The sequence below is a fragment of the Coregonus clupeaformis genome, chromosome 2, assembly GCF_020615455.1.
Source record: "Coregonus clupeaformis isolate EN_2021a chromosome 2, ASM2061545v1, whole genome shotgun sequence".
NCBI classification, from domain to species: domain Eukaryota; kingdom Metazoa; phylum Chordata; class Actinopteri; order Salmoniformes; family Salmonidae; genus Coregonus; species Coregonus clupeaformis.
Window position 1 is genome coordinate 32,517,018 of NC_059193.1, and position 22,603 is coordinate 32,539,620.

At 39.7% G+C, this 22,603-nt stretch overlaps 1 protein-coding gene across 4 annotated transcripts; it reads right to left on the bottom strand.

The window, feature by feature from the left end:
• Positions 1-221: 221 nt before the first annotated feature.
• LOC121534232 (T-cell leukemia homeobox protein 3-like) lies at positions 222-18,613 on the bottom strand. Of its 4 annotated transcripts, none has more exons than XM_045206227.1 (5): positions 17,473-18,613; positions 10,821-11,039; positions 10,125-10,359; positions 839-1,019; positions 222-436 (listed from the first exon to the last, which is right to left on the bottom strand). In XM_045206227.1, the coding sequence occupies exons 1-5, from the start codon at positions 17,987-17,989 to the stop codon at positions 368-370; spliced, it is 1,221 nt and encodes a 406-aa protein (XP_045062162.1). In that variant the 5' UTR covers positions 17,990-18,613; the 3' UTR covers positions 222-367. The 4 variants fall into 4 exon arrangements, with proteins under 4 accessions (XP_045062162.1, XP_045062163.1, XP_045062161.1 ...); XM_045206228.1 differs by having other exon boundaries at positions 222-291; positions 10,125-10,362; XM_045206226.1 differs by having other exon boundaries at positions 10,125-10,362.
• Between the last annotated feature and the right edge of the window lie 3,990 nt (positions 18,614-22,603).

Here is a 22,603-nt window from a genome sequence, read left to right on the forward strand (position 1 = left end):
AGTCAGGAAAGGGATCCACCTGGAAGGCTGGTGACTTCAACGGCAATTCCAAGTGCACACAGAAATATCGGAAACATGCATTACTACATTGTACAAAGCCAAACGCAAAGGAATCAGATCCAGTTAAAGGAATCAGATCCAATTAAAGGAATCAGATCCAGTTTTGTTGCCGTATGGTTGAGAGTCAGTGCTTCCCTGTTGGCAACAGGACAGTCTTGATGGTAGGCATCTACCGATGTGTCCGTTAGATTTCTGGTAGGATTTAGCTCCGTCCTCTGTTTAGACCGACAGCTGAAGGAAGAGTGAAAATCTAGTGTAAGGTAGGAAAATGACTTGACAGAAACAGGTCTGAAAAAACGTAGAAGACTCATTGATCATTGTCCATTTCAGTGGAACTAAATGTATGTCTGTCCACGCCAAGAAGTCCACATATGATCTATAAAAGAGAATACGTGGTTTATAAAGAAATACATAGAGAAAACGTAATATACTACAGGTTTCCTCCTTGTCCTTAATGTCGGTTGTTATGCACGTTAAATAACAAAACATATTACTGTACAATTCCACAATGCAACAGTCTGCATAAAATACATTTTAATGTGAATCCGTCTACTGTAGATATGTGGTCACTCCCCAACAAATGGCCCACCCACATTTCCCCTTAGAACAATCCTCAATATTACTATTATATTCTCATTATGAATTATACAGATGCACACACAGATGCACACACAGATGCACACACAGATGTACACACAGATGCACACACACAAACACACCACCAACACACACACACGGTCAGTCAGACCACAGATGCCAGGGAGGTGACGGAGGTCACCTTGTTGTCCTCCGCCCAGGGCTGTAGGTTCTGTAGGGCGTACAAGGAGGAGTTGTGCAGGCACAGAGGGTCCTGCTGCAGGGGCTGGCTCAGGGTCTTCTGAAAGGCCTCCTGTTGGAGCTGCAGCATTAGACGGTTGGCCTGCTGTCTCTCTGCCTCGCGCTCCTCGGCTGTCTGTCTCCTGGTTCCACAGTGGGAAGAAGGATTTATTTATTTTTTGTCAAAACAGTGCCTAAATATTCATATTCATATGTCCTCATAAATCCTACTTTCAAAAGCAAAAAGCCTGCCTGAAATATGTGTTCAATCCCCTCAAAAAGTGATATTGTTCAAAACAACTACTTTCTTTAAAAAATTAAATAAACCATGATTATTTTACTTAATTGTTTAATATTCACCCTTATTTATTTTAGATCATCATTATTTTGTTTGGATGAAAACAATGATGTATGCAGGGCCGTAACTACATATGAGGACACCGAGGTCAGGACCTACAGTGGGGAGAACAAGTATTTGATACACTGCCGATTTTGCAGGTTTTCCTACTTACAAAGCATGTAGAGGTCTGTAATTGTTATCATAGGTACACTTCAACTGTGAGAGACGGAATCCAGAAAATCACATTGTATGATTTTTAAGTAATTCATTTGCATTTTATTGCATGACATAAGTATTTGATCACCTACCAACCAGTAAGAATTCCGGCTCTCACAGACCTTTCGTTTTTCTTTAAGAAGCCCTCCTGTTCTCCACTCATTACCTGTATTAACTGCACCTGTTTGAACTCGTTACCTGTATAAAAGACACCTGTCCACACACTCAATCAAACAGACTCCAACCTCTCCATAATGGACAAGACCAGAGAGCTGTGTAAGGACATCAGGGATAAAATTGTAGAACTGCACAAGGCTGGGATGGGCTACAGGACAATAGGCAAGCAGCTTGGTGAGAAGGCAACAACTGTTGGCGCAATTATTAGAAAATGGAAGAAGTTCAAGATGACGGTCAATCACCCTCGGTCTGGGGCTCACCTCGTGGGGCATCAATGATCATAAGGAAGGTGAGGGATGAGCCCAGAACTACACGGCAGGACCCGGTCAATGGCCTGAAGAGAGCTGGGAACACAGTCTCAAAGAAAACCATTAGTAACACACTACGCCGTCATGGATTAAAATCCTGCAGCGCACACAAGGTCCCCCTGCTCAAGCCAGCGCATGTCCAGGCCCGTCTGAAGTTTGCCAATGACCATCTGGATGATCCAGAGGAGGAATGGGAGAAGGTCATGTGGTCTGATGAGACAAAAATAGAGCTTTTTGGTCTAAACTCCACTCGCCGTGTTTGGAGGAAGAAGAAGGATGAGTACAACCCCAAGAACACCATCCCAACCGTGAAGCATGGAGGTGGAAACATCATTCATTGGGGATGCTTTTCTGCAAAGACGACTGCACCGTATTGAGGAAGGATGGATGGGGCCATGTATCGCGAGATCTTGGCCAACAACCTCCTTCCCTCAGTAAGAGCATTGAAGATGGGTCGTGGCTGGGTCTTCCAGCATGACAACGACCCGAAACACACAGCCATGGCAACTAAGGAGTGGCTCCGTAAGAAGCATCTCAAGGTCCTGGAGTGGCCTAGCCAGTCTCCAGACCTGAACCTAATAGAAAATCTTTGGAGGGAGCTGAAAGTCTGTATTGCCCAGCGACAGCCCCGAAACCTGAAGGATCTGGAGAAGGTCTGTATGGAGGAGTGGGCCAAAATATCTGCTGCAGTGTGTGCAAACCTGGTCAAGACCTACAGGAAACGTATGATCTCTGTAATTGCAAACAAAGGTTTCTGTACCAGATATTAAGTTCTGCTTTTCTGATGTATCAAATACTTATGTCATGCAATCAAATGCAAATGAATTATTTAAAAATCATACAATGTGATTTTCTGGAGTTTTGTTTTAGATTCTCTCACAGTTGAAGTGTACCTATGATAAAAATTACAGACCTCTACATGCTTTGTAAGTAGGAAAACCTGCAAAATCGGCAGTGTATCAAATACTTGTTCTCCCCACTGTATGTAATATATATTTTTTAAATATTTTCTTTGGGGGGGGGGGGGGACTCAGTTGGGGTCTCAACTTACTGTTAAAAGTTCGAATAGTAGAATACACAAGCTGCTATTTCGAAACTTTGTTATGCATCAGCAGTTTTCCTCTTGTTATATGTCACTCACTGACAGTCACTCAATTAGCCCATGTCAATAAAAACATTTTTGATTGGTAAATTAGTCTAGTTAGTCTAGCCAGCTATCTAAACTTGTAGTAATCATGGCTGAATATTCCACTGGGCACGCAGGGCACATGCCCAGGGGCCCTGATCTCCAAGGGGCCCCCATTGATTTTGTTAGTCACTCTCGCACAGATATCATATTAACATTACATACAGTGCCTTCAGAAAGTATTGACACCCTTTAACTTTTTCCACATTGTTGTGTTACAGCCTGAATTTAAAATGGATCAAATTGAGATTTTTTGTGGGGTCACTGGCCTACACACAATACCCCATAATGTCAAAGTGGAATTATGTTTTTGCATTTTTTGTAAATGCAAAGCTGAAATTTCTTGAGTCAATAAGTATTCAACCCCTTTGTTATGGCAAGCCTAAATAAGTTCAGGAGTAAACATTTGCTTAACAAGTCACATAAAGAGTTGTATGGACTACATGATTTTTGAATGACTATCTCTTCTTTGTACCTTACACATACAATTATCTGTAAGGTCCCTCAGTCAAGCAATGAATTTCAAACACAGATTCAACCACAAAGACCAGGGAGGTTTTCCAATGCCTCACAAAGAAGGGCACCTATCGGCCTGGTCTCATAGACTAGACGTAACATAGTAAAATTAAATCCGGGACACTCAAATTAGTATAATATGTTACGTTTGGTATGGCTACATAATACAGATAATGCGAACATCTGGCAACCCAAAGGTTGCGAGTTCGCATCTCATCATGGACAACTTTAGCATTTTAACTAATTAGCAACTTTTCAACTACTTACTGCTTTTTAGCTACTTTGCAACTACTTAACATGTTAGCTAACCCTAATTCTAAACCTAACGTTAACCCTTTTAGCTAGCCCTTCCTCTAGCCCTAACCTTATCCCTTTTACCCCTAACCTTAACCCTTTAACCTAACTCCTAAACTTAACCCTAACCCCTAACCCCTAGCCTAGCTAACGTTAGCCACCTAGCTACAATTTGTAACATATCATACGTTTTGCAAATCCATAACATATTGAACCTTTAGCAAATTCGTAACATATAATACAAATTATAATTCGTAACATATCATACGAATGGGTAATGGACCTCCACAAATTAATACATACCATACAAAACATAACATATCATACTAAATTGAGTTTCTCGGATTTACGTACAGAATAATACAAAAAGCTCTGAGATTAGGTTGCACCTATTGGTAAAAAAAACTAACCAAAAAACAGACATTGAATATCCCTTTGTGCATTGTGAAGCTATTAATTACACTTTGGATGGTGCATCAATACACCATGTCACTACAAAGATACAGGCATCCTTCCTTACTCAGCTGTCGGAGAGGAAGGAAACCAATCAGGGATTTCACCATGAGGTCAATGGTGACTTTAAAACAGTTACAGATATTAATAGCTGTAATGGGAGAAAACTGAGGATGGATCAACAACATTGTGGTTACCCCACAGTACTAACCTAATTGATAGAGTGAAAAGAAGGAAGCCTGTACAGAATAAAAATATTCCAAAACATGCATCTTATTTGCGACAAGGAACTGAAGTAATAAAATGTGGCAAAGCAGTTAACTTTTTTTGTCCTGAATACAAAGTGTTACAGTGCATTCGGAAAGTACTCAGACACTTTGACTTTTTCCACATTTTCTTACCTTACAGACTTATTCTAAAATTGATTAAATTGTTTTTTCCCCCCTCATCAATCTACACACAATACCCCATAATGACAAAGCAAAAACAGGTTTTTAGACATTTTTGCAAATGTAATCATTTTACATTTACATTTTAGTCATTTAGCAGACGCTCTTGTCCAGAGCGACTTACAGGAGCAATTAGGGTTAAGTGCCTTGCTCAAGGGCACATTAACGTCATTTAGCAGACGCTCTTAGCCAGAGCGACTCACAAATTGGTGCGTTCACCCTATAGCCAGTGGGATAACCACTTTACAATAGATAAAAATGAAAAACGGCAATATTATATTTACATAAGTATTCAGACCCTTTACTCAGTACTTTGTTGAAGCATCCTTGGCAGCGATTACAGCCTCAAGTCTTCTTGGGTATGACGCTACAAGCTTGGCACACCTGTATTTGGGGAGTTTCTCCCAATCTTCTCTGCAGATTCTCTCAAGCGCTGTCAGGTTCGATGGGGAGCGTCGTTGCACAGCTATTTTCAGGTCTCTCCAGAGATGTTCTAATCGGGTTCAAGTCCAGGCTCTGGCTGTGCCACTCGAGGACATTAAGAGACTTGTCCTGACGCTAGTCCTGCATTTTCTTGGCTGTGTGATTAGGGTCGTTGTCATGTTGGAAGGTGAACCTTCGCCCCAGTCTGAGGTGCTGAGTGCTCTGGAGCAGGTTTTCATCAAGGATCTCGCTGTACTTTGCTCCATTCATCTTTCCCTCAATCCTGACTAGTCTCCCAGTCCCTGCCACTGCAAAACATCCCCACAGCATGATGCTGCCACCACCATGCGTCACCGTAGGGATGGTGCCAGGTTTCCTCTAGACGTGATGCTTGGCATTCAGGCTAATGAGTTCAATCTTGGTGTCATCAGACCAGAGAATCTTGTTTCTCATGGTCTGAGAGTCCTTTATGTGCCTTTTGGCAAACTCCAAGCGGGCTGTAATATGCCTTTTACTGAGGAGTGGCTTCCGTCTAGCCACTCTACCATAAAGGCCTGATTGGTGGAGTGCTGCAGAGATGGTCGTCCTTCTGGATGGTTCTCCCATCTCCACAGAGAAACTCTGGAGCTCTGTAAGAGTGATCATCGGGTTCTTGGTCACCTCCTCTCCCTATTGCTCAGTTTGGCCGGGTGGACAGCTCTAGGAAGCGTCTCAGTGGTTCCAAACTTCTTCCATTTAAGAATGATGGAGGCCACTGTGTCCTTGGGGACCTTCAATGCTGCAGACATTTTTTGGTACCCTTCCCCAGATCTGTGCCACGACACAATCCTGTCTCGGGGCTCTATGGACAATTCCTTCGACCTCATGGCTTGGTTTTTGCTCTGACATGCACTGTCAACTGTGGGACCGTATATAGAAAGATGTGTGCCTTTCGAAATCATGTCCAATCAATTGAATTTACTACAGGTGTTCTTCAATCAAGTTGTAGAAACATCTCAAGGATGATCAATGGAAACAGGATGCACCTAAGCTCAATTTCGAGTCTCATAGCAAAGGGTCTGAATACTTACGTAAATAAGTGTTTTTTATTTTTTATACATTTGCAAAATCAATTTTAGAATAATGCTGTAACGTAACAAAAAATTTTTTCAAGGGTTCTGAATACTTTCCGAACGTACTGTCAGTTTGGGACAAATCCAATACAACACATTACTGAGTACCACTCTCCATATTTTCAAGCATAATGGTGGCTCCATCATGTTATGGATATGCTTGTAATCGTTAAGGACTGGGGAGTTTTTCAGGATAAAAAATAAAATCCAATACAACACATTACTGAGTACCACTCTCCATATTTTCAAGCATAATGGTGGCTCCATCATGTTATGGATATGCTTGTAATCGTTAAGGACTGGGGAGTTTTTCAGGATAAAAAATAAAATCCAATACAACACATTACTGAGTACCACTCTTCATATTTTCAAGCATAGTGGTGGCTGCATCATGTTATGGATATGCTTGTAATTGTTAAGGACTGGGACATTTTTCAGGATAAAAAATAAATGGAATGGAGCTAAGCACAGGAAAAATCTTAGAGGAAAATCTGGTTCTGTCTGCTTTCCACTAGACATGGGGAGATTAATTCAACTTTCAGCAGGACAATAACCTAAAACACAAGGCCAAATCTACATTGGAGTTGCTTACCAAGAAGACAGTGAATGTTCCTGAGTAGCCGAGTTACAGTTTTGACTTAAATTTACTTGAAAATCTATGGCAAGACCTGAAAATGGTTGTCTAGCAATGATCAACAACCAATTTGGCAGAGCTTGAAGAATTTTGAAAAGTTTAATGGACAAATGTTGCACAATCCAGGTGTGGAAAGCTCTTAGAAACTTACCCAGAAAGACTCATAGCTGTAATCGCTGCCAAAGGTGCTTCTACAAAGTATTGACTCAGGGGTGTGAATACTTATGTAAATGAGATTTCTCAAAACATGTTTTCACTTTGTCATTATGGGTTATTGTGTGTAGATGGGTAGGATTTTTTTTGTTTAAATCGCTTTTGAATTCAGGCTGTAACATAACAAAATGTGGAATAAGTCAAGGGGTATGAATACTTTCTGAAAGAACGGCAAAATGTGTAGAATTGCAGGAAATTTGCAACAACAAAATTAATCTGTAAAGCAAACTCATTTATTTCACTTTTTGTTAATAAAATATTTTTTCTGCTAACAGATCCCTTTGTGCATATTAAATTGTACTTTTTAATCCCGGTGCTGAATTAATGTCAGTTAATATGTAGCGGCTAATTGTATAGCTAGTAGGCTATATGTTTGTAGATCGACTGAGGTGAATGAAGCTACAGCAACCAATGTGATAATGGCTGGGGTCATTTTTGCTTGTTTTTGCTGTTCTCCAAATAACATTTTAGAGTTTCTAAATTGTATAGAAATGCAGTAAATGAGCTTCAACTTTATTAAAATGTATTGGAAGGAGGACCTCACTAAAACTCAGACCCTGGTTACGGCCCTGGATGTATGTCATTCTTACATGGATATTATGCTGTCTGTACAAGAATGTGAACACCTGCTCGTCGAACATCCCATTCCAAAATCATGGGCATTAATATGGAGTTGGTCCCCCCTTTGCTGCTATAACAGCTGCGGGGACTTGCTTTCATTCAGCCACAAGAGCATTAGTGAGGTCGGGCACTGATGTTGGGCGATTAGGCCTGGCTCGCAGTCGGCGTTCCAATTCATCCCAAAGGTGTTCGATGTGGTTGAGGTCAGGGCTCTGTGCAGGCCAGTCAAGTTCTTCCACACCGATCTCGACAAACCATTTCTGTATGGACTTCACTTTGTGCATGGGGGCATTGTCATGCTGAAACAGGAAAGGGCCTTCCCCAAACTGTTGCCCCAAAGTTGGAAGCACAGAATCGTCTAGAATGTAATTGTATGCTGTAGTGTTTAGATTTCCCTTCACTGGAACTAAGGGTCCTAGCCCAAACCATGAAAATCAGCTCCAGACCATTATTACTCCTCAAACAAGCTTTACAGTTGCTCCAGAGTCCAATGGTGGCGAGCTTTACACCACTCCAGCTGACGCATTGCGCATGGTGATCTTAGGCTTGTGTGTGGCTGCTCGGCCAAGGAAACCCATTTAATGAAGCTCCCGACGAACAGTTATTGTGCTGTTGTTGCTTCCAGAGGCAGTTTGGAACTCGATAGTGAGTGTTGCAACCGAGGACAGACGATTTTTACGGGCTACGCGCTTCAGCGCTCGGCGGTCCTGTTCTGTAAGCTTGTGTGGCCTACCACTTTGCGGCTGAGCCGTTGTTGCTCCTAGACGTTTCCACTTCACAATAACAGCACTTACAGTTGACCGGGGCAGCTCTAGCAGGGCAGAAATTTGACAAACTGACTTGTTGGAAAGGTGGCATCCACGTTGAAAGTCACTGAGCTCTTCAGTAAGGCCATTATACTGCCAATGTTTGTTTATGGAGATTGCATGGCAGTGTGCTCGATTTTATACACCTGTCAGCAACGGTTGTGGCTGAAATAGCCAAATCCACTAATATGAAGGGGTGTCCACATACTTTTGTATATATAGTGTATTTCCATGTGACGGTTAGGCCTGCATGTGCAACACGGTCAGAACAACACCTTTAAAATATTGTTTCATAAATACCATCCTCCTTCCATTAGCCACACGTTATTGTTAACTACATTATCCTAATCCGATTTCGCTGCTGTTCATTTGATCATTTGCTTGTTACTAGTGTAGCCGTGGCACAAATACATCCTTCATGCACATCCTATCAACACACTATGGGGAAATATAAAAAATCACATCAAAACTAGCTTGGAAATCAGGAAAGTGAGTTAGCCAATTCCCTGGTTATACATTATATGCAATTTAGCCATTATTTGTTCATGTTTCCGTCGAAAACATGGCCCTGTGTTGACACCTGGCATATAAATACCTATTGAAATAGGATCCCAGGCTTTACTTTTACACCTGGTATTGAAATGCATCCTGTGCCAGCTTTTCAAAGTTTGTATTTATTAATTTTATTGAACCTTTATTTAAGTAGGCAAATCAGTTAAGAACAAATTCTTATTTACAATGACGGCACATCACACCTCCAATTATTGCTATTGGATTTCCTACGATATTTAATGACCTTCGACCCCATGTGTTGTTCACAATATGGATAACAACAAAACATCCTTGTCCATATCAGGTGATGGTCAGCCAGATCAGTTGGATCTCACTGAATGACCATTATCTGATCACAGAGTATATGATACAAGATGACTCATATATACAGGAACAACTACTACAGTACATGCATTCCCTTTAATTCCTTGTTTGTCATCAAAGGTTAAATAAAGGTAAGGCATTATAATTTGAATGTCCACTCATTTATTTCAAATGACCATAAACAACCATTTGAGTGAATTAGGGGGAAGAGTTTCTGCCATCGACAGTGCACTCAATTATTCAGACTAGTTGGTCAATATAATAAGTAGGAGCTAAGCTAAGCAAAAAAGGTGTTTCACTGTGCCTTGGGCACATTATCTACCACAGAAATATATAGTATATTCCTTTAAAACATCACAAAAGCTTGCTCACCTCAAGCAAAGCAATTCACATACCATACTCTAATTTAAACAGCTGCCTAGTTGTTACTTTGTGACACTTCCTGTATCAATCTGATGTATCAAAATGCATAAAACATCAGGCAGCAAGAACAATGGAAAGCAGTTTTGGGGGGGGGGGGAATTGACAGTTAAAAAACATTAACACTGAGAGTGTAAATACCGAGAGTGTTAAAGGATGTCTAGAAGTGTGTTGCTGTAATGCGCTGCTGTAATGGGCCCCTACCGCCATTTTGTCCTTCTGTTCTGGAACCAGGTTTTGACCTGTGCATCTGTCATCTTCAGGGCCTTGGCCAGGGTGGCGCGCTCCGCCGACGCCAGGTACTTCTGTCGGTGAAAGCGTTTCTCCAGTTCGCAGATCTGCACACGGCTGAACGAGGTGCGGGGCTTTTTTCTTTTGGGTGGCGTCCGGTTCTGATAGGGGTGGCCGATGCGCCGGGTCACAGAGAAGGGAGAAAGGGCTGCTGAGAGAGAGAGAGCGAGAGAGAGAGAGAGACTAAGTTTGTTTTTCCAGAGATTAACCTTGGTCAAGTGAGAACCTTCTCTGACATATTATACCATTCTTTGCCATATATTTAGCTTGCATGATCACTCATGTTATAAGGTTGATTCTGTTGTCCATCCCTAACTCAATTCAATATTTAATCATCTATCTTTTTATTTATTTTTACCAGGAATTAGCCAACATTTAATGACTAATCACTGGCTATTGCCCCTTGTAATATGATTACAAGGTTAAAACAGTCCTATATTCATGTGTTTTTCTCTTATCTAATGCATACAGTTTTTCAGTACATACAGTTTTGTCCTATGGACCTAGCTATGCATTTTGGTACTTTAACACCCCTGATGGGAACCAGGAGAAGACAAACCAGGTCAAGATAAAGGACACATGTAAAAGAAGACCAGGGAAGTGACTCACCTGGACAAGTACCCTTTCGAAAGGGATAGTCTGCAAGTGGGCCAGTGTCTCGCAGGTGAGCGAGTTCGGGGTAATAGTGTTTGGCTAATGTCTCCATAGAGCTCCAGGTAGGGACCCTGCTGATGTCCCCCTTGGGGAGAGGGCAGAGGCCTGGCAGGGCCGGGAGGGCTCCTGGCCTCCCATTGGGGTCTCCTGCTTGTCTGTCCTCTGCCTGCTCCGCTAAAGAAAGGGAGACACAGTCAGGGACCCACATGGAGCTGTTGGGGAAGGTACTCTGGAAGTACCTCTCATTGCTATTTTGTCAAGATGGGGATTTGTTACATTTGTCTTTTTTTTTGTCATTTAGTACGATTTGTAACAAATGCCATTTAGCAGACGCTTTTTTTCCAAAGCAACTTACAGTCATGTGTGCATACATTTCACTTTTGGGTAGCCCTGGGAATTGAACCCACAACCCTGGCATTGCTAATCCCATGCTTTACCAACAGAACCATACAGGACCATTCCACTGATTGGTTAGGCCAAAAGTATCACATTTGGTTTGATGCCGAATCATTAAAGTTAGCTTTTTAACCTATCCAGTCAAACATAGTAACTTAGGCGATATGTGCACGCTACAGTTCTTAACATGTCCCCCCGCCCCCCCTGTCCCTAGCCTCAGGCATGAGTAAACAGAACATTCATAAATGTAATATAATATGTTTGGATATAGATCCTTTCTAAAGCCTTATTGTCATAGATCCATTACCTGTAAAACAGACTTTTCTGTCGAAGGGATCGGGAGCAGGCTTCCCTGTTCCTCACAAGCTGTCTGCCTGTTGTCTTACAGTATGTTTATGTGTCTGCTTCTGTCAGAGAGCTCACCAGGAGCCAAAATGCATATGAAAACATCTCCATATGTGTCCTGGGGGACCACTGGTACTGTGTTGAGAATTTAGCAACCTGAATTCAGTGTGAGCAATCAAAATTCATTTTCCACTGAGGCACTTTGGAAATGAGATAAAATACAAATGAAACACAAGCCACATAATGCACTCAACAATCATTTCAAATCACTCCCAACCTCTCTAATTAGTTATAAACCTAAATGGCAGAATAAATAATTAACACATTATTTTTTTTAAATACATTAAAAATGTAAATTGGGTACATTTGCAATAAAATTGCAGTGACTGTAAGTGCTGTGTTAAAACATATTTTTTTATCTAGAGAGGGTCCAACCCTTCATTGCCTGAGGATAGAAATGAATAGGTCACACATTTGGAGCAAGCATGTCTGCTCCAGGCTCAAAATGCAGGTCTGGGTACAGATAATACCACATTAGACTTCTATTTCAGGCCATCTGTGGACCAGCTAATGGACCAGGCACATTCAAGCACGTTCATATGCAACCCAAGAGTAACAAGCAAACAGACTGCCATCCAGTCGAACATGCTAAAGGGAACCTTCAACCTAACTCTAATTCTATTCCAAGTAAACAGTTGAAACATTTGAAATGTAACAATATTAATATGGATGATGATTGACTAATTAGTGTGACAATAGAACAAAAGACATTAGACAAAAGGTCTAGACATTGTAAAATAGGTTTTTGTTTTACTTTGTCTGTGATGTTGCTATTTTTGACCAGCTTCCAAAATAAAGAGCCGAGTGTGTTGTAGTATTCCACTAAATGCAGCAGTGTGCCGAGAGCCCAGAACACACCTGTCTGTTATCAAAACCTGCAGACATTTATGGAACAAGGCAGTTAGTTAAATTTAGCCCTCAGCCTCTTTACAGTAACAGTCTTTATAATTTGATGTGATTGCTTTTAATTACAGCCCATATTGCAAGAAGTTGTTGTCAGAGTGTTTACACACAGACAATTACCACAATTATTTTATTCATTGAAGAAAATACTGTTTCCCATAACTGAGTAAGACCAAATATGGGCACAGAGGCTATAGTACATTTCACTTGACTACCACATCTCCATTAAATTCCCAAGATCAATGTATTTCTTAAAGGAGATAAAATGGAATATGGTCAAAAGTGTTAAGTGTTATACATTTGATTTCATTCAATGGTCTTATTTAATTTTTATTTGAAAGGTGGGTATCTTGTTTTCAAGAAAACATTGCATGAATTGATCTGTGAGAATATATTTTTTCTAAGGGACGACAAAGGAAATGATGGAGAATACTAAATCTGATGCCTGGGTAATATGATTTAGCATAAGCATATCAAAATATAAAATTCTACCGTAGAGATGTAATAAAACCACTTATACTTAATAACACCTTTCTGTGACAGCGCCTCTCTTACCCACTGCGGATATTACGCGTGTAGCAATCTAATACATATGTTCGTAAAGGATTCTAACGGGGATATTGAAATATAACATGAACATATATTGCTATTTATTACCCTGTGAGGCAAAACAGAGCCACTTGCCCCTGCCACACTGGCTGAGAATAGAAGCAACTTCTAGAGAAAACAGTACGGCTTTCCCCATTAATATCCCATTACTGTAGCCATCATTAAATTAATATATTTGTGAGGAAAGTCATTATTTCTAACTAAGATTGAACACTACTATATGAACACAATTAGATTTACTCTACGCATTAACATAAAGCATGCTCTAACCTCACTGGCCATTATGGGACATTGCACAGGTACAACAAGCAGGTACAATGTAATCGCAGTACACATTACATAGTACTTACAACTGGTCTTCTGTAGCTCAGCTGGTAGAGCACGGCGCTTGTAACGCAAAGGTAGTGGGTTCGATCCCCGAGACCGCCCATACACAAAAAAATGTATGCACGCATGACTGTAAGTCGCGTTGGATAAAAGTGTCTGCTAAATGGCATATTATATCTGTTAGTGGTTTGTGTAATTATATGTTATTTTAAGGTATTTATAGCTCTCTAAATAATCATAACCACTTATCAACTCTCCTAATGCTGAAATCTCATCAAAAAACATTGGTTATAGGGGTATAGATTGGTATTCTTTGTTACCTCACTTCAAGATTATAGTGTAATACAGTATGGATATAATGTTTTTGTGGTAATACATGCAGATATTGTAAAAGTTTAAATGGCTCTGGTGCTATGCCACCAACAACAGACCAAGGGCCTACATTTCTATTTGAATTAGCCAATTTCCACAGAACCTATAGAGCCATAAGAACAACTCTGTTTGTTGACTTGAAGGGACAAATCTGTTTATGCAGTTCTCTGCTTTTTGAAACTTGCAAACTGCCAAGAAGTCAATTAACAAAAAAACATGTGTTCTTCCCTTTCAGCGCCTCCCAATCTGTCCGGTCTGTTGTGAATATCACATCTCCAATGTTAGGCCTGTTCGCTGTTTCACTTGCTTTGACACTTGCGGTGAAATGCAGCGCTGCAATTCAATATCATAGGGAATAATTTATTTAAAAAAGGATATGTCTATTTCACGTATCCAGAGAAACGCTTTAAGGTTTGAGATATTCATGTAAGCTAGGTCAACCGAAAAGACTGGTGCTGAATGCTGAAATAAGCCCACCCAGCAACTAAAACTAATTTCCTATATTTTGGAGCCGAGTAGGCCTATCAGGGTTCCCGAAATAAATGTATTTGTGATTATTAAAAGTGGAAATACAATTTGGCCCCTATGATATTATCAAAAATGATTAACTCAAATGAAAATCGATGGCAAAAACATCCGAATATTAGCCTACGATGTGTGATTAAAACAAGTAATGTCTCAAACAATGTTGACAAATGGCTACACTGTAAATACTTCAAACACTTTCAATAAATCTCAAGATAGGCCTTTTTCTCAAATGTTAATCACAAATGATAACAAAAAGTGATCACTTAAAATAAACGTTAGCCTAATAGAATAGTAGGCTAGTTTTGTTGGTGGGTGATAATGATGCTACATAACCAACACCAAAGATAAACCAAATTAAACGAGAGGCCCTTTGTGACTATGAACACAATTGATACGCATATTTACACAATATATTTTACAGTTTACATATCTGTTCTCTGGTTTAAATAATTAATGAGGAAAGCACAGCGCTATAGCATTGTTAATAATTAATGCGGGCCAATCCATGATGTTCTTCATTTTCAGCTTCATGGTGGTGACGTCATGCCAGAATATCTCCTCTCTCGGCGGTGTGGGAGCTGAGGTTATGGTCATTGTAAAATGTACAGTCCAAAAGCTGGCCATCGAATTACGATTTCATTTTCACGGCAGTAATAAGTTACTACCCCTTTCTTCTCTTTCCATAATCTTTAAAATAAATGTTCCTCGAATTAGAAAATATTAAACTGTAGGCCTATAGGCCTATAATGACCCATGCAACCTTTAGTGTTGTGCCTTTTTCTAGGCTAATCGAAAACACCAGAGCCTGCGTGAAAAATGATTTTGAACCAAATGCCACTTCCCAATTTCCCAAAATGCTAGAAAAGCGTTGGTCAAATGATTCAGGACCTGTAGGCATTGATATACAGTATGGCCTAGGTCCTATTCACAATCCCAGCCACAATACTTTGATTCATTAATTATTCTTCTACAGATTAAATGCCTGAACTGTATCGGCCTATTATACGCAATAATAGGGTCTTATGATAGCTTAAACTAAAAGCGCGTGAAGATAAGAGAAATCTGAACTTGAGTAAGATAAATAATGCCATTTCATTTGTGCTTAGGCCTACAGCAAAAATCATTTATTTTTGTGAACGATACTAGATAGATAATGCATTACACCAGCCAGTGTCACATATATAGGCCAATACATTTGGTGAAACCTGAAGCGTTCGCAATGTCATCTAATTTACCTTGACACCCCAATGGTGAAGATAAATGTAAATTCAAAGGTTTATGGAGGAAATAAACAATCGGGCCATACGCTAAATGTTTAAATGCCATGCTTCAAAGTTTGTAGAGAATTTGTCACAATTATGTTCCCTTTTTATTTATTTCAATGGTTCAATTAGTCTGGACATAGCTGGATAATTGTTCCACACTGTGTTGAAGATAGTTACATTCAAATAAGACAGCATTTAAGACAGCTTGTATGTGTGGTCCTCTGTAGCGCAGCTGGTACAGCACGGCGCTTATAACGCCAGGGTAGTGGGTTCGATTCCCGAGACCACCTATACACAAAAATGTATGCACGCATGACTGTAAGTCGCTTTGGATAAAAGCGTCTGCTAAATGGCATATTATTTATTTATTCAAGGACTACACGAATAGAATAATTGGCCCAGCACAATTGGCACAGCACAATTGGCCCAGCGTCGTCCGGGTTTGGCCGGTGTAGGCCGTCATTGTAAATAAGAATTTGTTCTTAACTGACTTGCCTAGTTAAATAAAGGTGAAATAATAAATAAATAAATTATAGATTTGTATTTATTATCATGACATTCAATGTGGAAAAGGAAATGCCAAAAAAGCCTGTCTATGCTAAACACGAAAAATAACAATTTTGTCCGTTGTTAGTGACAGTGTCGCGATCTTCTCTCTATTTAGTCGTCTGTATACTCAACTATAGCCCTAAATAGTGACTTAGTGAATAGGCCAGTAGAGCCCAGACACAATTATTTACATAACCCACCTACAGGAGTGCGTCATCAATGCCTGCCTTGCAGTAGACTGACTCGCTAGTTTATGACCTATTCTGTATTGGAGCAAGAGTAGGCCTATTTGCCACAACTACAAAGCTTAGCTACTATATGCCTCAAAAAGTAAATGTATCATAGTCCTAATAATGAGAATAATAAGCTAGAAAACTGTTGGTTTTTCTTGTTGTTATTATAGCAAATTGTTATATTGTTATTAGGCTGCTACAATAAGCAATAATAGTAATAATAATAATAATAGCCTAATAGCCTAACAACAGCAATACTCACAAAAAGGCTATTATATTATTATTAGGGTATTATTATTATTATTATTACTATTATTGCATTAACCTATTAACTTTATTATAGCATATTGATAATGATGTTGTTATTATTAAAATATATCAGATGGTGTTGGACGGTACATTTTATATTCAGAAATAAATCTGTTCTATTTGAAAGTGAGAAATCTCTTCAAATCATGTCATCCATTTTGTAGGCTATGGAGAGCTATCATTTTGATTAGGGTGCCAGTGATTTATCACATTTTCCCCTCCTATTAAATGGGAAAGACAATCTTAACGGTTGACATTATACCCATATAATTATACAAATGTACACAACATATATTCATAACAATACCTGCAAGTATTTACTTGCCTTTTAAATGAACTAATATGATACATACAGACAGGCCTTGGTGTAAAATCGAATTCCTCATGCCATATGCCCAGTCGCACATATGATTTGATAAATGAGTCTGTCACAGACAGCGTCAAGATGATACAATGTTTTGCTTAGGAAGATGATACAATGTTTTGCTTAGGCATATGCCCTGCTTGTAAGGATGTGGTTTAAACTGAAAAAACAACAAATCAATCTGAACTTTTTAACGAATTCTATTGAAGTTTGAACCTCTTTTCCACTGGAAAGGATATATCAGATATGATAGGCCTATGGGGAAATCCACGAAGCAATGTTCCCATTTTGTGACATAATTTTTGTCTACAGAAACATACATTTTCAGAAGTTTAGGTGAATCTTACCAGTGAGTCTGTCCTTTGCGAACCTTCGACTGCTCTCCATCCACGGGAAGGTAAAGTTTGCCGCATTTCCCATACTTGGCATTGAAGTCACTGAGGGGATGCCAGCCGCGAGGCCAGGTGGATGAGTAGTCGGGGACTGATGTGGATTCGGTGGCATGGGTCTGTGAGCCGGCACCCTGATAACACCACCGGCGTTCCCACCGTTAACGTTAACGTTCATGTTCATGCTGACATTCATGTTCATATTCACGTTATAGGAACCTGCGAGTCCAGCCGCCATGGAGCAGGCCGGGTTATAGACGCTGTTATAGCCATTGGTGTAAACGTTTGGGGCAAGCGTGTAATCCGTGTCGCTGGTTCGGTTGGGTAGCATGCAGCTGCTCGACTGGTCCGTGCTGTTCAGAATCTGGTCTATTCCAAAGCTGATGGGCTCGTGCTGCTGGTGTGTCTGGTTTACCTCTTCAATTCCAGTGTGCTCCATTGTTGTATTCATTATTAGCGTCTCAAAACGTCTCATATGTTGATGAAAAGTATGCTATTTGTTTTCCTTATTGTCGCAGTATCGGACGCAGAAATGATGTCCCCGTCTGTGCTCAGATCTTTTAGCCTAAAGATACTTCCTTGAGCAGTGCGCGACCAACACCGTCCGAAGCGTTTCCATTATCTGTCCAGAAGACATGTAGAAATGGGGTAGGCTAAAATGCACTGTTAATAATCCATCGGGATAGATTCTGTGGGAGTCTTAAAATGCATATCCATCACCTTGTAGCATGATCTTTAACATATTTACTTGCACATTAATCGATAGAGATGAATAGCCTATTGGTAATGTAAAATAGTTAGCCAGACTACTTACAGCCAAAGCCGCAATTTGAGGAGTTCCCAAGTTCCTGTGAAGGGGATACTGGCGCTCTTCTCTGGCATTGTTATTACAACATCTACAAAGGCAGAGGCCATTGGCGACTCCACCTCATCGTATCAAAAGATGTAACAAAATGAAGTGCTAACTGTGCTAAACATGAATATTATTTGGAAAAGATAGCTCGGTTCCAGTGCGTCTGAAGTGATTTCAGCAGCTGTCGAGACACCCCTTCTGCCTAACTCTTGCCATTCGGTCATCTATTGGCCCCGGCATTTCAATGTTTTGCAGCATGCTCCCTTCTCTTAAAGAACCCGCAGCCAGTTGCAGTCCCAGTTGTATTGTGCTGTATAATGTGACATGCAGTGTATGTCAGAATAGAACTGAGTTTAATCACATAGGCTATCACCAACCTTAATCCCACTATAAAAATATATGACATGAACAACTAGCTAATAGATATGGACTATCATGCATGAAACTATGTTTAATTGCTATGTAACTATGGGTTTTATTTGATATTATACATCCCTGTTTATTGCCCTTTCATTGTAGACCTGATAACAGCCAAATAGCCTAACTCCGATAATCTAGCCATGAGAATTTCAACTAATTTACAATTAAGCCTATGTGATCCCTATTACGCACCAATAACATTGTATATGCAAGAAGACAACCGTTGGTGAGGAATAGGCCTATAGGGCAGGCTATATAGCCTAATCATGATCATGACAAGATAGTCGTTCTTTAATTAGTGCATCATGCAAGAAGACAAAAAATGTTGCAAAACAAACTGTGAATGTTGCACTTGTCCAACAACACTTGTGCATGAACAACTCAGAAAGTCATAAACATACTCTCCTATAGGCCTACACAAAATAAGGTTCCATAAAACAAATTAAAGCGGCAATCTGCAGTTGCTACATCCATTTTTGGACTTATAAATGAATGATATTGATTATTGAAAAATGTAACTTATAAATGCCTCATGAGCTTAGTTCAACTGTCGTAGTACTACCCCATCAGAACCCAGAATATAAGCTTGTTTTCTCCAATGTTTGTAAACAAAGTAAATGTAAAAACATAGCCTCAACACATGGTTAAAACTATTATTTTTGGATAAGTGCAGAGTATTATGCCAGCCTATGGCTATGCCAATAAGGTCCATAAGAGAATCCAGGCTTGCCCTTGACAATGCAAAACACAGTGTTGATTGGCACAAATTATTTAACCTTTCTCTGCCTGAAGCAAGAGGACGGATTGCCAGGTCTAAATTTAATAAAAATAAAAAATGACTCATAATAAAACTGCAACACGGGGAAAACGAATTTAATATATCTTCGTTTTATTACGCACTTATTCAGGCCAGGCTTATTTCAGCTTCAGTGTGAATAAATATATCTCTCAACTGCTCAAACTGGCTATAGGGCAGCATAAAAATCAATTGTATGAATTTAAAGCTATATCAATAACTGACGTTGATACGTGAGGCGACGAGAATGGGGGTACTGTAAACCTAAGATGTGTTTGTTTTTAAACGTGATCCAATAAAATAAAGAGGGAACGAATATGTTGGAGAGCCATCCTGGGAAGCGCGAAAAATTTAACTCAATTCCTGTTAAACTGCCTAGCCTACCTATTGATATCACGTTGGGGATGACAGGCTATGCCACTGGACATTTGGACGATGAATGCGTCATTATGGCAAAATGAATGTGTAAACGACCATGATATATGACACATCATCTCCAGTTGGTGACATAATGGTTATTGGAGAGGCTGTCTCTTTCGTTCTTCACAATGAAGCCTGGAGAGCAAAAGGAGGATGTCTCACTGTATCTGCGCGCGCCCTACCGTCATAAGCAAAGTGTGGGCGCCGTTAGAGTAATTTAAGATACTCATGCAGCACAGTGTGAATTAGCCGAATGAGAGTAATGTATAGGGCTAAAACATATAGGTTGGCAACGAGTTTGATTGACCAAAACATAGGCATATTTTATGGGTATGGGATACATCATTGCCTATAGGCTAATTGATCGGGACAATCATTTAGGTCGTCTTGGCTCATATTATTTGTCACAGAAACACTGTAGTCTGACTGACTTTATCTGTTACATGTACCGTCCCGGCCGCGTTTTTTTTTTTTTTTATCGAGGAGGGACTCATGGAGTATGTGAAAAAGCATTCATAATTGCAATATTTTTTGCCTTGTTATTGACTACAATTAAATTATTTTTCAAAAGAGCCAAACCGTGTTCATTGACTGTCCAGTTTCTTATCTAGCCTAATAGGGCTGCGAGTTCTTTTCACCAACACATATAGGCCTATGCTAAATTCAAAACCAATTCAAAGAAGAGGCAAAATGGTAGCTTTAATTAGTTTATGTTCTTCTAATTATTTTGAACAGTAAGAAGCGCTGTCATTATGGAACCTGACAACTTGAGCCTACCTAACTCGTGTTTCATTTCATTACCTGCATTTAACACCTCATACTGAAATGAAACTAATCAGCCAGGTACAACAATTAAAAACTGTTTTGATGCACTATATATATTTTTAACACAATCGAATATGATAAGCTATAAATAAGACCAAACAATGACAGTTTCGAAAAAATCCAATAAAACTCCAAGCCAACATTTGACTTCAACATATATAGGCCTAAGCAATAGGCCTAAACCGTAAGTGAATTATGAACAAGGCACATTAATACATGTGAAATCATGGAGTGGATTTGACATGAAGCATTTGCCATCAGAAAATCACAGATTTTTCTGTCCAACTTTGACAACGATTGCATCCATATTAAGATTTAAACCAATTTAATCAAACTCTCCCTAAAATTTGTGACGCCCATCCGCCGCAAGCTGCTCTCTGCGTGCAATCCCCTTCTCAAATGGAAATATGAAAGCCTTTAGCTGGTTGGCCAGAGGCGATGTCTATGGTGGCTTCCATGCAGCCGGTGATGAATCGTTATCTCCAGGCAGTGTTGCCTGTCTGGGTAATAAAGTAGTGGCAAAGCACAGACAAAAGGAATTTGTCACAGTTGTTATGTCTATTCGTGTTTTTATAGCCCTAAAGGAGCCTTTATTTTCGATAAACACAAGAAAAGAGAGAATATGTTTTCTGCGTTGTTTTGGTAAAGGAAAATGGAAGAAAAGCGCATGCATTGACTCCGGTCACTCAGGCAGGCTCGCGCTCTTTGGTGCGTCTTTTCCAAAGCTCTCCACTCGAGGATGTCGGGCATTACGCTGATGAGCCTGTCATCCCGACCCATTTGCAGTCGCTAGCCTCTCTGCCTGTTTTGCTTTCTGCTGTAATTAGGTTGAATTGAGACCAGATAGAATTACATTATTCTGCATTTCGAGCTACAGTCCTTGACTCCCCAGCTCCCCGGGGATAACCTGGCGCCTCCTGCCCAGATCAGACGACTGTAACTGGACTGAGTCGACGGACCACTCCGGGTAAAAAAGAAAAACGCTGAGATGCAGGCTCTTCAGGAGTATTGAGAGACGTCATCTTGTATGGAGGATGAACCGTATAGAAGCAGCATCGCTCAAGAATAGCATCTTGAATAACGTAAATTGACAAGGCGCTGGAAAAGGTGACTGTTGCTTTACTAATTTGTAGAAGATATATTATGCCCTACTGATATTGTCGCCATAGCAATATTGGGATGTAAGATTTTTTGTGCAAATGATATTCACTCATCAAATTGCATGAAGACGTAGGGTGATTATATTGGCTTTAACATGTCTTGCTTTGATTAAAAAAGTATCCATTTATTATTGATGACATTTATTTAATATTATTATTAGACATGTTATTATTAGTATTATTAAGTTATTATCAATATTAATAATATAATTATTATTGCTACTGTTGTTTTCTAATACAGCTACCAATACTGTTTTGCACTGTTTCGCTTCATCAGAACATTTAATTATTATAAGGTAAATAATGTCCCAGTTTTGCATTTTCCATGGAATGTGTTTCTGAAAAGTAGGCTAAACGTGTTTACGTTGGGTTGTTGATCATCTTTGTCAAATCAAATAAATGTCTTCTGAATTTAATTGCAGAGGCTAGTAGCCTACTCAATCAATCATATCGGTTTATATATCTGACTTTCTAACTATAGTATTTCACGCTGACAACTTGAAATTGAAATTTAAGTGTTTTGTTCTGAAAACTGGAACCATTATCCAATTAACAAAATACATAAAATGACCAATTTTAGCATTTCAGCATTGTGTCTAAAATATTGTCCTGATA

Bases quoted from the DNA above. Each gene is read 5' to 3' on its own strand.
- LOC121534232 (XM_045206226.1), bottom strand. From the start codon at position 17,989: ATGAGACGTTTTGAGACGCTAATAATGAATACAACAATGGAGCACACT. The intron at 1,020-10,124 runs GTAGGGGCCCAT...CTGTGGAACCAG, and splicing joins AACAGAAGGACAAAATGGCG to GAGACAGACAGCCGAGGAGC. The intron at 437-838 runs GTGACCTCCGTC...TCTCTTTTATAG, and splicing joins CCTGGGCGGAGGACAACAAG to ATCATATGTGGACTTCTTGG.